The 16,064-nt window shown below is 46.0% G+C and overlaps 1 protein-coding gene across 5 annotated transcripts in view; it reads right to left on the bottom strand.

Annotated features, from left to right (window-relative positions):
* The window catches only part of gse1b (Gse1 coiled-coil protein b), a 569,714-nt gene that overhangs the window by 296,979 nt on the left and 256,671 nt on the right, over positions 1–16,064 (bottom strand). The window contains exon 1 of one of the 5 annotated variants that reach the window (XM_052028485.1): positions 6,799–7,447. The exons of 3 other annotated variants lie outside the window; for them this stretch is intronic. In XM_052028485.1, coding sequence (XP_051884445.1) covers positions 6,799–6,841 — 43 coding nt within the window. In that variant the 5' untranslated portion in view covers positions 6,842–7,447. Of the gene's footprint in view, positions 1–6,798; positions 7,448–16,064 lie in introns of those variants that run through there. One more of the 5 variants, XM_052028490.1, reaches the window with a different exon arrangement.

The raw sequence follows: 16,064 nt of genomic DNA, 5'->3' as shown, positions 1-16,064 counted from the left end.
ATGTACATCAAAATACACAGTGAAATGCACCTTTTTGCGTAGAGTGTTCTGGGGGGCAGCCCGCAAGTGTCGCCACGCTTCCGGCGCCAACATAGCATGCCCACAACTCCTAACCCTTACGTCTTTGGAATGTGGGAGGAAACCGGAGCACTCGGAGGAAACCCACGCAGTTCCGGGGAGAACGTACAAACTCCTTACAGACAGCGGCCGGAATTGAACCCGGGTCATCGGCGCTGTAAAGTGTTACAGAGAAGTAGATGTTTTTTCTGAAAGAATTAAGGGGAATTTGAGGGGCAACTACTTCAGTCAGATGGTGTGGAGCAAGCAGCCAGAGGAAGTGGTGGATGCGGATTCAATTGTAACATTTAAGAGAAGTTTGGATAGGTGCGTGGCTGAGAGAGGTATGGAGGGCTATGGTCCGGGCGCAGGTAGATGGGACTCGGCAGAAAACCAGGCCGGCATGGACTAGATGGGCTGAAGGGCCTGTTTCTGTGCTGTAGTGCTCTATGACTCTAATGAGGACTGAGGGAGAACTGACATAAAAAAGGAATTTATAAAACTCTGGTGAGGCCGCATCTAGAGTATTGCATTCAATTCTAGTCGTCCCATTATAGGAAGGATGTGGAGGCTTTGGAGAGGGTGCAGAAGAGGTTTACCAGGATGCTGCCTGGATTAGAGGGCATGTGCTATGAGGAGAGGTCAGAAAAACCTGGGTTGTTTTCTCTGGAGCGGTGGAGGCTGAGGGGAGACCTGATAGAGGTTTATAAGATTTTGAGGGGCATAGATAGAGTACACACCCAGTATCTTTTTCCCAGGGTAGAAATGTCTAATACTAGAGGGGATGCATTTAGGGTGAAAGGGGGCGAGTTCAAAGGAGATGTGTGGGGCAAGTTTTTCACACAGAGAGTGGTGGGTGCCTTGAATGCCCTGCCAGGGGTGGTGGTGGAGGCAGATATGACAGAGACGTTTGAGAGGCTCTTAGAAAGACACATGGATGTGCAGAGAATGGAGGGATATGGACATTGTGTAGGCAGAAGGGACGAGTTTAGTCGCATTTTAATTACTAGTTTAATTAGGTAAGCACAACACGGTGGGCCGAAGGGTCTGTTCCTGTGCTGTACTGTTCTATGAACTGAGGCCTGGGGCAGATCATTATATTGAATGGAGGGGCAGACTTGAAGGGTCAAGTGGCCTACTCCTGCTCCGATTTTGTTCTTGTGCAAAAGGATCTATTAAACCCCCTCCCCCTGCCAGCGCCCAAGAGGGCAGACAAATCATCGATTTAAAGACAAAGGGCATGTCTAACCCTGGGTGTCCTGCAGCAGCCGACTCACCTCCTGACATCCTGAAACCCTCCCACTATCTCTAAGGTACATCAGGAAGAAGAAGGAATAATCTCTATGTGCCTAGCTGAGAGCAGCTCCAACTATTCTCAAGAAGCTTGACATAATTCAGGACAAAGTAGACCACTTGACCCGTACCCTATCCAGCACATACGACACATACATTCCCTCCACCAGCAGTGCACAGTGGCTGTAGTGGGTACCATTTACAAAGCACCCAGGCTGCTCTGGCAGCATGTTCCAAGCCTCCAACCTCTACCACGGTGAAGAGAACAGGGCAGCAGGCACATGGAAACACCGCCACCTTTAAGTTCCCCATCAAGTCACACGCTGTCCTGGTTTTGACGGGAGACACTACCATCTTCAACTTCCCCACCAGGTCCCACAGAGTCCTTCATGGTCACTGACCCTAAATCCTGGAACTCCCTACCCAGCAACATTGTAGGACCACTGTCACCAGAAGCTGATCAAGAAGGTGGTGAGCCATCATCCTCTCAAAGGCATCAAGAGATGGACAATAAAAGATGAGCATCAAAGAGATGGCCTTACCAATGTGGCCCTGATTCTAAATAAAAGAAAAGCTCATTTCAAAGATGTCATCTACATAGGTCCAGCATATTGCACTAGTGTGTCATGTTGGGCTCTGTGCTCAAGTCACGTTAGACTCTGTGCTCAAGTCACGTTGGACTTTGTGCTCAAGTCTCTAGAATATTTTGACACAGAGGTGGGGAGTTGTTCTCCATTGACCCAACCCCAAGCTGGGGTTGCTCTGGAAAACACCGTTCAGGTCTGCTCTACCACCTTACCTCAGAAGGAGCGTGATACCGGAAGACCATGGTGTACTCAGTCTGTGCAAACTGGAATTTGAGATAAACTCCAGACATTAACTACCAAGACAACCTACGGTGCAAGACAATAAAGAAAGCACTACGAGTGCACAAATTCTAATGCACTGCTGCAATTTATTGCCATCTGGATATGGTTGATAGTGAATTACAAGACCATAATTCAATGGAACAGTTCTGACAATGTTCCCCTCACAGGACTAATAGAAAGCAGATGCGCCATGAGGGAACTCTCTTCCCAGAAGCCGCCTGGCTGGTTTGTATAACAATCCTTATTTTCTGCCCTTTCTTTCACATCTCAAACATGTGGCGCAGCCAGCAAACTTTTGTGAAGATCGGGGGATTATTTCTGGTGTCCGGGATAATATTTACCCTTCAGTTAACATCACCAGAAGAGATGTTCTGATCAAGGTCATATTGCTGTTTCTGTCCCATTTCCTCTAGTCCAACAAGTGGTTGTACTTTAAGAAATAATACTGCTTTGAGAAGTCCCAAAGGGATGCAAAAGGTTCTTTATAAATGCAGTCGTTCTGCTTCCCTTCTTTCTGTGCCAATGTGAATTTCTAACTGAGTTTCGGATGTCCAAGGTCTCCCTTGCGCTCCTTCCTGCAGGAAAATGTTTTGATCACATCGGACCCAGTAATCCCACAAATGAATATACAATGAAGGGTAGGCTCCATTAACAGTAAACTCCTCCATTTAATAGCTTTCTATTGAAACACTTCAATCCTGGGAAAGTGGACACCACTGCTTTGCACCAAGAAGATAAGATATCTTTATTAGTCATATGTACATCAAAACACACAGTGAAATGCACCTTTTGCGTAGAGTGTTCTGGGGGCAGCCCACAAGTGTCGCCATGCTTCTGGCGCCAACGTAGCATGCCCACAATTTCCTAACCCGTACATCTTTGGAATGCGGGAGGAAACCGGAGCACCCGGAGGAAACCCACGCAGACATGGGGAGAACGTACAAACTCCTTACAGACAGCGGTGGGAATTGAACCCGGGTCGCTGGTGCTGTAATAGCGTTACGCTAACCGCTACACTACCGTGCCTGCCCTTCACCACCGTGTCTGCGCCTTACTCCTCCTGTATTCACCTGACATACAACTGTGCTTGAATGAAAACTGCTTTGATATAGTGTCCTCAACACTTAAGGCTCAAAATTCTCATTAATTTATCCCAAGCACCATCATTATGGCAAGGAAACAGACTTCTGCACCAAACTACTGTTTCTGTCGTCCTGCCTACCCACTTAGGTGAACCAACTACTGCAACAGGGCAACAAACCATTTTCTCTTGACTTTATGGAGATACATGATGTGGGCATACCTGGCAAGGCCAGTGCTGGTTACCCGTTCTAACTGCCCCTCGCAAATGCAGTGGCCTCGAGGCAAAGAAAAGTCAGCTACATCGGTGGGTCTGAAGTCATTAATAGACCTGGCAAGGACAGCAGATTTTAGTGAATCAGGTAGGACTTTATGACAGTCTGGAATTTACAAGGCCATCATTACTAGCACCAGATTTGTTTAATTAACTAAGTTTAAATTCCTCGGCTGCCATGGTGGGATTTGAACTCACATTCTTGGATTGAAAGCCCAGGCTTCTGGATACTAACCCAGCAAACTAACCAGCATTCCACCTTACCCACTCCCTATGCCACACTACTTGGACCTAGCTGTGGGATCAAATCCCATTGAGGAGTGGGAGAGTAAACCGGCTGATAATGGCAGAGAATGAGTCAGGAGGTGTTATCAACGTCAGTCACTACAACAAGGGAGGCCTGGGCTGGGGTCAGAGAGTACTGATAGGCCATGGCTGATGTCACTTCCACTCCTCACAGCCCACAGCCATCAAGATTTCTCAAAAACAGGAAGTGGGTTTTGAAACGGTCTGCAGTACTTCTGACTAAACAGTAAAACTTTGTGATATCTTTCTACCATTGCCATCAAAGTATCACATATGTATTTTTGTTTTCTCTCTCTCTCTCCCTCCCTTTTTGTTCTCTCTCTCGCTCTCTCCTTAAATCCCCACTTCATTCTTTCAGCTCACCTTACCAGAACTTCAAGCAGTATTCCCGGGAAAGCTGGAAGGGGCAGGTTCCGGCAGGGACCTCCATTATCACTGGAGTTGAGAATCACGTTACAGTTGTACAAATCGTTGGTTGGCCGCATTGGGGGCCTTCTGGGCAGTTTTAGTCGCCACACTATAGGAAGGATATGATCGAGCCAGAGAAGGTGCAGGAAAGATCCACAGGAATGTTGCCTGGACTGGATGACTTGAGTTGTAAGGAGAGATTGGATAGGCTGGGACTGCTTTCCCTGGAGCAAAGGTGACCTTATAGAGGTTTATCAAATTATGAGGGGCACAAATAGGGTCTTTTTCTCAGGGTTGGGGATTCTAAAACGAGAGGGCATAGGCATAAAGTAAGAGGGGAAAGATTTAAAGGGGATCTGAGGGGCAAGTCTTTCACACAGAAGGTGGTGGGTATTTGCAGTAAGCTTCCTGAGGAGATGGTAGAGGCAGGTACAATTACAATACTTAACATATACAGGTACATGCGTAGGTAAAGTTTAGAGGGATAAGGGCCAAACGCAAGCAAATGGAATTAGCATAGACAGGCACCTTGGTTGGCATGGATTAGTTGGGTTGAAGGGCCTGTTTCTGTGTTGTATAATTCTATGAATCTATGATAGTGGGAGCATGCTGTGCATAAATTGGCTGCTACATTTCCTATATTAAGGTAGTCCCTTCCAAGAGACTTTAATTGACATCAAAGTGCCTTTGCAAGAGGGCAGCATTTAAGTTAGAGTCATGGTTGCCAAGATTCCATTCTCAGTCTAGTGTTGTAAAACACGGGCCTGGAGTGTCTGCCTGGCCAGGCTATTTTTGGTGTAATTCAGTTAAAAATGACGTAAAAGACACCTGCCTGGAAATGAGGTTGGACCACAACATGTGACTGGGAGGAACTGTGAGCCCTCCATTGGAAGTTTCTGCTGTCCCCAAGGTAACTGACTGGTTGTCGCATGCACTGCCCAGTACTCATGTCTGCGGCTGGTCCTAGTAGGGTGAGGGGTTCGTGGTTGTTGGCAGCTATAGTTCTGGTCAGGCGCACGATGTAGCCAGGATAAGACACGGAGGTCATGTAAAGGGGTGTAAGATGGTTCGGGGGGTGAGGGGGTGGGGCGCGGAGAGAATCAGGTTTGGTTGTGGGAGGGATACTCCAGAAATAGCAGATCCGGACATGGGATGCAAGGTTGGGATATGCAGGGGGGGTGGGGGGGGGAGGGTGCGAGGTGCAATGTAAGAGTGGGAGGGTGCTTAATAACTCACACTACTGTGTGGGCAGCACTCCAGCAGCAAAACCCAGTTGTCCTGGGAGTGCTCGTAAGAACTTACAAATTAGGAACAAGAGTAAGCCAGCTGGCCTTCAACCCTACACTGCCATTAGATCGTGGCTGATCTTCTACCTCGCTGCTATCTCCCAGCACTATCCCCATATTCCTTGCTTCCAGAAATGACTTCGGGAATACCACGATCCGTGCTCCAAATCATCTCATCTTCCACAGTCCTGACACACAAATGGTGTCAGGGCTGCAGGCGTGACTTCGACTCTGGAAATGCCTCCTCCAATTCCCGAAGTGACCCGAGATGATGCGGAAGTTGCACATTTCACTGCAGAATAACTAATTTGCAATTGCATAACACTCAGAGAGAAAAAAAAGTAATACAATTGAATTTCGAGGCAACGATGCAGGAAGCAGGTTCTGCCCACAACACTGGCCACACCCCCCACAGTCAATTCCCATTGGGAGACGGTGCTGATTTCACTCATTTGCAACCTTCGAGGAATCGTAAAAATTAAGCTGGTTCTTTTGTAAAAGTGATTTTCAGGAACGTGATCATCAGGTCGTTCACTTAGTGGTGATCAAAAGTGTTTGTTTTGCGATAAACCCATTTTCAGCTCAAGTTCAACTCTGAAGTATGTGAAGTAATATTCTTTAAAAACAACATTCAAAAACAAAATGAGCACTTTGTAACAAAAGTCGACTGCCCTGGTGCACAGGGTGATCTTGCTTACAGCAAAATGTAGATGAGCTTTAGCAGAAACACCCTACAAAACGGGTGTAAATTTCAATTGCTCCTTTCAACACATAAACATTACCCCAGGGTTGATAACCAAGTGCATGTGAGAACCACTACAGCTCAGGCTGCTTTCCTCACACAGTAAGCCTGCACCATGAGTCCTTGACGGGTACAAAGCCCTTTCCACACACTACTCCTCTCGGCAACAACCAACTCAAGTTCTGAAAGAAACCATGGCAGTGACTCTTTCCTTCCCGGGGCGAGAGGACCATCTCCTTCCTCTCCCCCTATGACGGCCAACTTCCCTGCGTTCTGCGTTCAGCTGGCAGAAACACCAAGAAGAGAGGCACCGGCTGTGCGACGAACCACTCTCCTGAAGCAAGGAAACCGTCAGCTTTCTGACAGCAACATTCCAGACATAAAGGTGCCTGCATTACAACTTGGAAGAGCTCCAGCTTGCAGACGCAAGGTGAGTGCCTCCTCCCCTGAAGTGCTGTTTTGAAGCCAAGCCGACTGACTCACCAGGTTTGCGAAGCTTTGAAGACCTCTGATCCTCAAACTCCATTGCTGAGCAGCAGACTTGCGCCGATCTGCGACTGTCCTAACGAAAGAGGCTTCTTTTACTTCCTCGGGGGTACAGAAAGGAAAAAACGCCAGTAATTCATACTTGGCTTCACTGTGATAAGGCCATGAGCTGTAACTGGAGAGAGAGAGAGATGGAATTCCACAGAAAACCACTTCCTGCGGAGCTGTGACTGGCTACCGCACCAAGATTCTAATTTCTCAGAAAATGACTCAGCCCTTTCAGTGCATTGTGAGCGGTTTTTGGCAACATCTGTCAGCAGCAGTTGTTATGTCCATGCCCAGCAGTGTTTGTCTACAGAAGTTGGTTTGAATCCCCAAACAGACCAGGCTGCTTCACTGTCCATCCATGTAAATTTTTGCCGTCAAGTCTCATGTTTAATAACTAGTTTAAACTAAAAGGCTCAATCCTTAGAAGTGTGAAGTTGAAGCGTTAAATATCCTAATTGATTTCTTTGCCAAGTACCTGTGCAAACTTATGTCTTTGGGGAAACACCTTCATTTTTTACATGGGTTTTTTTTAGTGAAATCATCATTAAATGAGAATTTCCTTATTTCAAAAGAAGTAAAGCCACGATTTGCTCATTTATGGAAAAGCAGACGGGGTCTGTCACACAGGAATTGAATGGAAGCATTGAGCACAATTGCGCAACTGGTAGTATTGCTGCCTCGCAACTCCAGTGATCTGGTTCGCTCTTCTGGTGTTGCCTGTGTGGAGCTCCCCCAGGTACTCCGATTTCCTCCCACATCCCAAAGCCTTGCAGATTGGGGGATTAATTGGCCTTTCTAAATCCCCCCCCCAATGGTGGAATTTAGGGGGAGTTGTTCGGAATGTGGGGAGAATAAAATGGGATTTGGGTGAAAACGGCATCTTGATGGTCTGTGTGGATTCAGAGGGCTGAAGAATCTGTTTATATGCTGTATAATTCTCTCTCTAAAATGTCAGCAGCACTGAGAAACGTGATGTTTCTGGAATGCAGAACATCTAAGCTCCCTTGTAATTATAGCTTCTGTTGTTCATCTGCACCCTGTGCCTGAGTTTATTTTGTGAATCTGTGCCAGTAAACTACACTTCACTTACTGGTTAGAACGTAAGGAATTATTTCATTCCACCAGCTTTTCCTATCCAAGACTTCCACAGCTCCCAGAAGATACAGATTTCTTCTTGGTACCATAAGATCAGCTCCCTGCCCACTGGCTATCTCTCAGAAGACCGATCAGGGAGTGTCAACAAACAATCCGATCACAACAACGACTTCCATTTTTATAGCCCCGTAAGGTGCTTCACAGAAATATCATGAGAGGAAGGTTGACCCTGAGCCATAGAAGGATACGAGAAGTGATCAAAAACTTTATCAAAGATTAAATTTTAAGGAGCATCAGGAAGACAGAGAAGAAAAAGACAAACACCCAAACCCTCCTTCTCTCTTTGTCAGATATGCAAAAACACACACACACACACACACACACACACACACACACACACAGAGTCTCTCACATACATAAGCACTCTCTCATGTCCTCTCTCGGATGAACACATACAACTTCTTTCACCTGTACATGTGCGTACTCTCTCTCACACATAAGCATATGCATTTCCTATCATACACATGCAAGCACAATTTCATACACATGATCTCTCATATACACACACACTTTTAAGGGAACACATACACACTATTACAAATACATGCACACCCACACACTTTCTCGTGCAATCAAAAGCGTGCTCTCTTGTGTGTACACACAGTGAAACATAAACATACACTCACTCGTGTAAACACACACACACAGTCTCACACACACATACATTTCCTCTCTCTCACACACGCACACAAACAACAGGGTGTAAACAACTGAAGGGGTCAAAGGCATTTTGTGTCAATGAAAATCAGGAACAACAAGGGTCGAAAACCGGAGGATTCAAGCACCAACACAAGTTCCGGAGAAGGAGGGCTGGGGAGTGGAGTGGGCAAGGCTGCAGCTGAATTTAAGGAGGATGAGAATGGGTGTCTGGCTGGGAGAGCCCTGTAACCATAACTTCTGTTTCTAATCCATGCCCAATATGCTTCCTGAATCAGTGCCAGTTAACCATTTTAAAAAGTTATAAGGTGCCTAACTGCTGGAGAGAATGCTGATTCAACATGATCCTCTCCAAAATCCACACGCACGCACGCACGCACGCACACACACACACACACACCTCTCTGAACAGGTTTCCCTAGTTAACATCACCAAAACCCCAAACCCTGAATTCCCGAGGCTGACAGGTCCTGCTGGCCCCACCCTGGATTAAACGTTGCGGCTAGGATGAGCCTGGATCCTGCGGCAAGAACTGTTCCACTGAGTGAAGAAGCACGTTATCCAAGAGGAACATTGCTCTTATTCCCCCTGCAGCAAATTAAATGGAGAAGTTGTTTATTTGGCTCCTGATTCCTGACCACAGCCTGCTGGGAGAAGCCACGCCACCGAGAAAGTCACAGCAGATCAGTGGCAGTTAGGGAAGGGGGGTGGAGGGGAGGGGATCCATGAGCATACGCATTTTGAGCTGTGCAGTGCAGACCTGCAACACATAACCCGTTAGGAAGAGTCAGCCTGCGGATCTCCTGTGTTCTGGTGAGACTGCAGGAACAGTGAAAAGAGAAAGGGAAGGTTCAGGCGCAGTGAGACAGCCAGAACCAGGCCTCTGCTGCTGACTATGGATCCAAGGGTGAAGGGTTGCAGCCCCAGAGTGCCTGTCCCACAGCACAAATAAACAAATGCTCCAACCCTGATTGACTTGTGTGCCTGCTCCAGTGGACGGTACACAAAATTCCAAATAATAAAATTGTGGGTTCAAAGTCTTACCCCAGTAAATGGTCCACATACCCTAGGTTCATGCTTTAATACAGCACTGATTCAGACATGGTCTCCAAGCTTAGTATTGGTATTGGTTTATTACTGTCACCTGTACCGAGGTACAGTGAAAAACTTGTCTTGCATACTGATCGTACAGGTCAATTCATTACACAGTGCAGTTACATTGAGTTAGTACAGAGTGCATTGAGGCAGTACAGGTAAAAACAATAACAGTACAGAGTAAAGTGTCACAGCTACAGAGGAAGTGCAGTGCAATAAGGTGCAAGGTCACAACAAGGTAGATCGTCAAGTCAGAGTCCATCTCATCATATAAGGGAACCGTTCAATAGTCTTATCACTGTGGGATAGAAGCTGCCCTTAAGCCTGGTGGTACGTGCCCTCAGGCTCCTGTATTTTCTATCTGATGGAAGAGGAGAGAAGAGAGAATGACCCGGGTGGGTGGGGTCTTTGATTATGCTGGCTGCTTCACCCAGGCAGCGAGAGGTAAAGACAGAGTCCAAGGAGGGGAGGCTGGTTTCCGTGACGTGCTGGGCTGTGTCCACAACTCTCTGCAGTTTCTTGCAGTCCTGCGCAGAGCAATTGCTGTACCAAACCATGATGCATCCAGATAGGATGCTCTCTACGGTGCATCGATAAAAACATTCACTCTTTTTTTCTCTTTCCACAGATGCTGCCTGACCTGCTCAGTGTTTCCAAAATTTTCTCTTTTTGTTTCAGATTTTCAGCATCTAAACTTTCTCAATGCTCATTTAACCCTTTTTTCCTCCGACTCCTGCCGTAAAATGGAGTCATAGGCAGAGAGTAGCTCCACCAAGTTACATAATGGACACAGCTATAATGCCCCCACAGCCAAACTGCCTGGGGACTATGGCTGGGTACTATTCACCCACAGTACCAGCAAAGCCCAACTCTACCTTCCTTGATGACTAACCAGTGAGCCCAGCTGGAGTCACCAAAATTAGGAAAGTGGTTGATTCCAGTTTTAACCCCAGTGGGCTCACTGTGGACTGGAACCTCCTGGTATGTACAGCTCAAGAACACTCCCTAAATGTGCCCTTGGGAGTGCATCAGAGGCTGGGTGACTGCAGCCATACCCAAGGTACAGTTTCCACTGCCTGAGCCAGCCTGAAGACTCAGTGAATTACTGAGAAACTGCGGCCCTTTCTGAAAAGAAGGTTATTGGATGAAGCATTAAACTGATGGCTTGCCTGCTCATTGAAGTCCAGGTAACTTCTCCAGGTTAAAGTATATCCTCCAAGCAACATTACTTTCTATGGAAAACACCATGATGCTGGAGGAACTCAGCAGGCCAGGCAGCATCCGTGGAGAAAAGCAGGCGGTCAACATTTCAGGTCAGGACCCTTCTTCAGGGCTGAAGATAGGAAAAGGGGAAGCCCAATATATAGGAGGGAAAAGCAGAGCAGTGATAGACAAAATAGGGGAGGCGGGGTGGGCACAAGGTGGTGATAGGTAGATGCAGGTAAGAGATAGTGATAGGCAGGTGCGGGGGAGGAGGGGAGAGCAGATCCACCGGGGGATGGGTCAAAGGTAAGGAGAGAAAGGATAAAAAAAGGTAGAAAAAAGAGAGATAGGTTTGGGGGGGAAGGGGGTGGAGATTACTTAAACTGGGAGAATTCAATGTTCAGAGAGGAAGGAAGTTTCTATGAACACTTGAAGAATCATAACCTGCAGTGCAGTGATCCAAGAGCAGGCAGTGGGATTAACTGGAAGTCCGCTGCTGGCTGGCATGCACATAATTGGCCAAAAGGGCCTGTCGTAATGCATAAAAACATGCCCTTTGACCCATCACATTCATGCCAAGCATCAAGCACCATCTACACCAATCCTATACTAACCCCATTTTTCTGTTCTCATCAACTCCCAACTCCTTCCCCTCCAATTCCTTCAGTATCTTGCACTAATTACCCACCCTTCTGTGGCATTAGTTTCTACGACACCATTCCCAAAACCAGCTCACTAGCCTTTCATGATATTTGCTGGGCCCTTGCTAAATGCAAGTTGCCTGCTCTGTTACAACTACTTTACTACAATGTCTATGCTTTAAAAGTAATTTATTGACAGTACAACACTTTGAGATGTCATGGGTGACACAAAAGAGCCCTCTTTCCTCTATTGCTCTCCCCACCCATTGTGCCGTCCATGTTCCTTGCTGTAATGCATCATTTGCCACTGAGAGGTACACTTGTAGAAGACTGAGAGGCAGAGAAATCTCACGCAGATCTGAGGCTGTGACAGTGGGACAATGGTATGGTGTGCTTTAAACCACTTATCAGTATCTCAGCTCTCCACTTAAATGCTCACCAGTGCCTCTACTTCCCCAGGAGGCTAAAGGAATTTGGTTTGTTCCCTTTGACACTCACCAATTTTTAGCAATGTACCACAGAAAGCATCCTATCTGGATGCATCACGGCTTGGTACGGCAATTGCTCTGCCCAGGACCGCAAGAAACTTCAGAGAGTTGTGGACACAGCCCAGCACATCACAGAAACCAGCCTCCCCTCCATGGACTCTGTCTACACCTCTTGCTGCCTTGGTGAAGCAGCCAGCACAATTGAAGACCCCACCCACCCGGGTCATTCTCTCTTCTCTCCTCTTCTATCAGGTAGAAGGTACAGGAGCCTGAGGGCACATACCACTAGGCTTAGGGACAGTTTCTATCCCACTGTGATAAGACTATTGAACGGTTCCCTTATACTATGAGATGGACTCTGACCTCACAATCTACCTTGTTGTGACCTTGCACCTTATTGCATTGCACTTTCTCTGTAGCTGTGACACTTTACTCTGTCATGTTATTGTTTTTACCTGTACTACATCAATGCACTCTGTACTAACTCAATGTAACTGCACTGTGTAATGAATTGACCTGTACGATCGGTATGCAAAACAAGTTTTTCACTGTACCTCGGTACAATTGACAATAATAAACCAATACCAATACCAATACACATACCACCAGGCTCAAGGACAGCTTCTACCTGACTGTGATAAGACTATTGAACTGTTCCCTTATACAATGAGATGGACTCTTGACCTCACAATCTACCTTGTTTGACCTTGCACCTTATTGTCTACCTGCAATGCACTTCCCTGTAGCTGTGACCCTTTACTCTGTATTCTGTTGTTGTTTTTACCTTGTACTACCTCAATGCACTCTGTACTACCTCAATGCACTGTGTAATGAATTGATCTGTACAAATGGTATGCAAGACAAGTTATTCACTATATCTCGGTATAAGTGACAATATTAAACTAATCCCAATAAATGCACAGTTGGAGACCTCAAAGTGGGGCCACACATACACATCCAGGTCTGCTACTGCCCTACCTTCCAAGGATAATCTTTAACCTACCAAACACAGGGGACAGCTGTGAAACTGGAATAGCAATTGTCCTGTAATATCCTGGAAATGCCAGGGCCCCTACATCAGTGACAAGAATGACAGGCTTGTTTTTTGAAGAGATGAGTGAGCAGGTTAAGGAACCTTAATCTAATCAAGAACTTTCAGACGCCAAAATTTGTTCTTTCAACTCTGTGATTAGATTACAGCCTCCAGTTCCTTAGAATTCACTTCCTATATTGATCCTGAGATCATGAAATAAAGCATACCTTGTGCTGGGGATTTTTTTGACTGCTTTCCTTTTTCTTAGTCGTTGTGTTGCACCGCACCGGGTGACGGTGAGCCATACTGACACGGGTTACTGCTGGCCAGGTCTGTCACTTGAGTTATTTTAACACTGAAAGCTGCAGCTAATTCATTCACACTGTGTACCCACAAGCAGCAATGTGAAAATGTGCAGCAGTGCTGAGAGAGGGGTGAATAAGCCCTCTAGTTTTTGATTCCCTTTCCCTGGGAAAAAGACTGAGTGCGTTCACCCTATCTATGCCCCTCATGATTTTATACACATCTCTAAGGTCACCCCTCGGTCTCCTACAGACCAAGGAATAAAGACCTAGCCTGCCCAACCTCTCCCTATATATAACTCAGGCCCTCAAGTCCTGGTAACATTCTGGTAAATCTTCTTCGCACTCTTTCTAGTTTAATAACGTCTATCCTATAACAAGGTAACTAAAACTGTACACAATGCTCCAAGTGTGGCCCCACCAATATCTTGTACAACTGCAACATAACATCCCAACTCCTATACTCAGCGCCCTGACTCATGACGTGCCAAACGACTTCTTCACCACCATCTACCTGTGACACCATTTTCACGGAACTATGCACTTGCACTCCTCGGTCCTTCTCTTCTACAAGCCCTGTGTCAACAGTGTGTAATAGAAACAGAAAATGCTGGAAATACTTGGCAAGTCATGCAGCATCTATGGAGAGAGAAACAAAGATAACCTTTCCAGTCAGAGGATTTTCATCAGAATCTTTCATGTTAACTCTGTTTCTCTCTCCACAGACACTGCTCGACTCGCTGAGTGTTTCTAGCAGTTTACTGCAATATTTCAGATTTGCAGCATCCTCATTATTTTAGTGTAACAGGTAAATGATAAAGAAGGGGTCCATACTTGCCTTAAGCTACCTGACATATTGACAGAGCCAATAGCTGTTCTCTTAAGTAAAGCCAGAGAAGAAAGAAACAGAATCACAAATATGGCTAATATGGTGTTGTGATCCATTTCTCCTGTTTAAGGAAGCAAACACCTATTGAAATAGAAGCCCGTGTAATAACACAAAGAGAAATTTTAGTCTAAAATATTGCAAAGGGAACATTATGCAAGCATTCAAGGAGACTATATGGTATTTACAGTAATGATGAATGATTCATTTACAGATTTGTTTGCACTGTAATAATTGTTCTTTGTCACAATTTTCAATGGCTACATGAACACAAATATTCCTGCTAACTCTTTTATCGTCCTTACCAAATATTCACCGATCTGATCCAGAGCTACTGTGTTCCTTACAGTCTTCAGACAAATCACTATGTTTCTTCCCTACCCTGCGTAGCACCAATCTCTGGCCTTAGAGGTCCTTAACAGGTGCTTAAACCTATTTGAACTTTTCTTTTGAATATGGTGCACTGCGGAGTCATACAGCACAGAAAGAGACCCTTCAGCCCACCGAGTCCATGCTGACCATCAAGCAACCACGTACACTAATCCGACTCTTTGTTCTCCCTGTATTCCATAAACTCCCCCTAGATTCCTCCACTCACCACAAACTAGGGCAAGTTACAGTTTTTCAGTTATTAACGTATCAACTAGTATGTCTTTGGGATGTCAGAGAAAACTCACGTAGTCAAAAGGAGAACATGCGAACTCTGCACAGACAGCATCGGAGGTCAGGATCAAATCCGGATCACTGGAGCTGGGAGGCGGTGGCTCTACCAGCTGTGCCACTGTGGCCATGACACTCTGCAGAGACCAGGTTCTTCCAGTCACAGGTCCTCTCCTTAACCATCTGATCGTCAGTCAGTCAGCAGCAACCTCCAGGTCTCCTGTTATAACTACAACTTCACCTCTTTGCCTGTTGAATACACTCTCAGTTGATGCTGTTTGCACCCTTGCCAGATGATGCGAAGTAGCTAAAATGATGACACTCAGGTACCAGATCAGCCCAGTCTTCTGACTGATCCCTTTTTATTATTTCCACCCTTGATCTTTGAAACTACTTCAAAAGTACCTGCACTTCATATCCCTTTCAGGATATAACAAAACATTTCAAAGTCAATGGAGTACTTTTGAAATGTGCTCACTACTGCAGAGACCATATACTTTTTTGTAAGTAGTTTGACAGATATTGATCAAGGCCAGGACTCAGGGACAACTTCCGTGTTCTTAAGAGTTATACGGTGCTTTAGCACAGACATAAGCCCTTCAGCCCACCATGTCTATGTCAACCATCAAGTACCCATTTATATCAATGTCATTTCCAACTATTATCCTTCTATGCCTTGGTGATTCAAGCGCTCATCTAGATAGTCGTTAAATGTTGGTAAGAATCTCTGCCTCCATCGCTCCTTCAGGTAGTGCATTCCAGATTCATCACAATAATGCCATGGAATCTTTTATTTCCACTGGTGACTTACTTCAATGCCTTACCTGATAAAAGGCACCTTCAGCTGGACAGCACTCCCTCAGTATCACGTGGGAGCGAAGCCTAGATCTTTATGCTTGAGTCTCTAGTGTGGGACTTGATCTCAGAACCTTCAGGCTCTGAGGTGAGAGTGCTCCCACAGAGACGTGACCTTCCACTGACCCCTAATCCCACCACCACAGGAAAAGGGAAGCTCCAGAATTAAACAGCCCTCACATGGGTTCACACGGATTGAAAGGCTGGAGTTCCATGACCAGTGGTGTTCTGCAGGGATCA

This window comes from Pristis pectinata, chromosome 13, assembly GCF_009764475.1.
Source record: "Pristis pectinata isolate sPriPec2 chromosome 13, sPriPec2.1.pri, whole genome shotgun sequence".
In the NCBI taxonomy this organism is placed as follows: Eukaryota; Metazoa; Chordata; class Chondrichthyes; order Rhinopristiformes; family Pristidae; genus Pristis; species Pristis pectinata.
The sequence above is the reverse complement of the archived record's forward strand: the minus strand, read 5'-3'. Positions and strand labels throughout refer to the sequence as shown.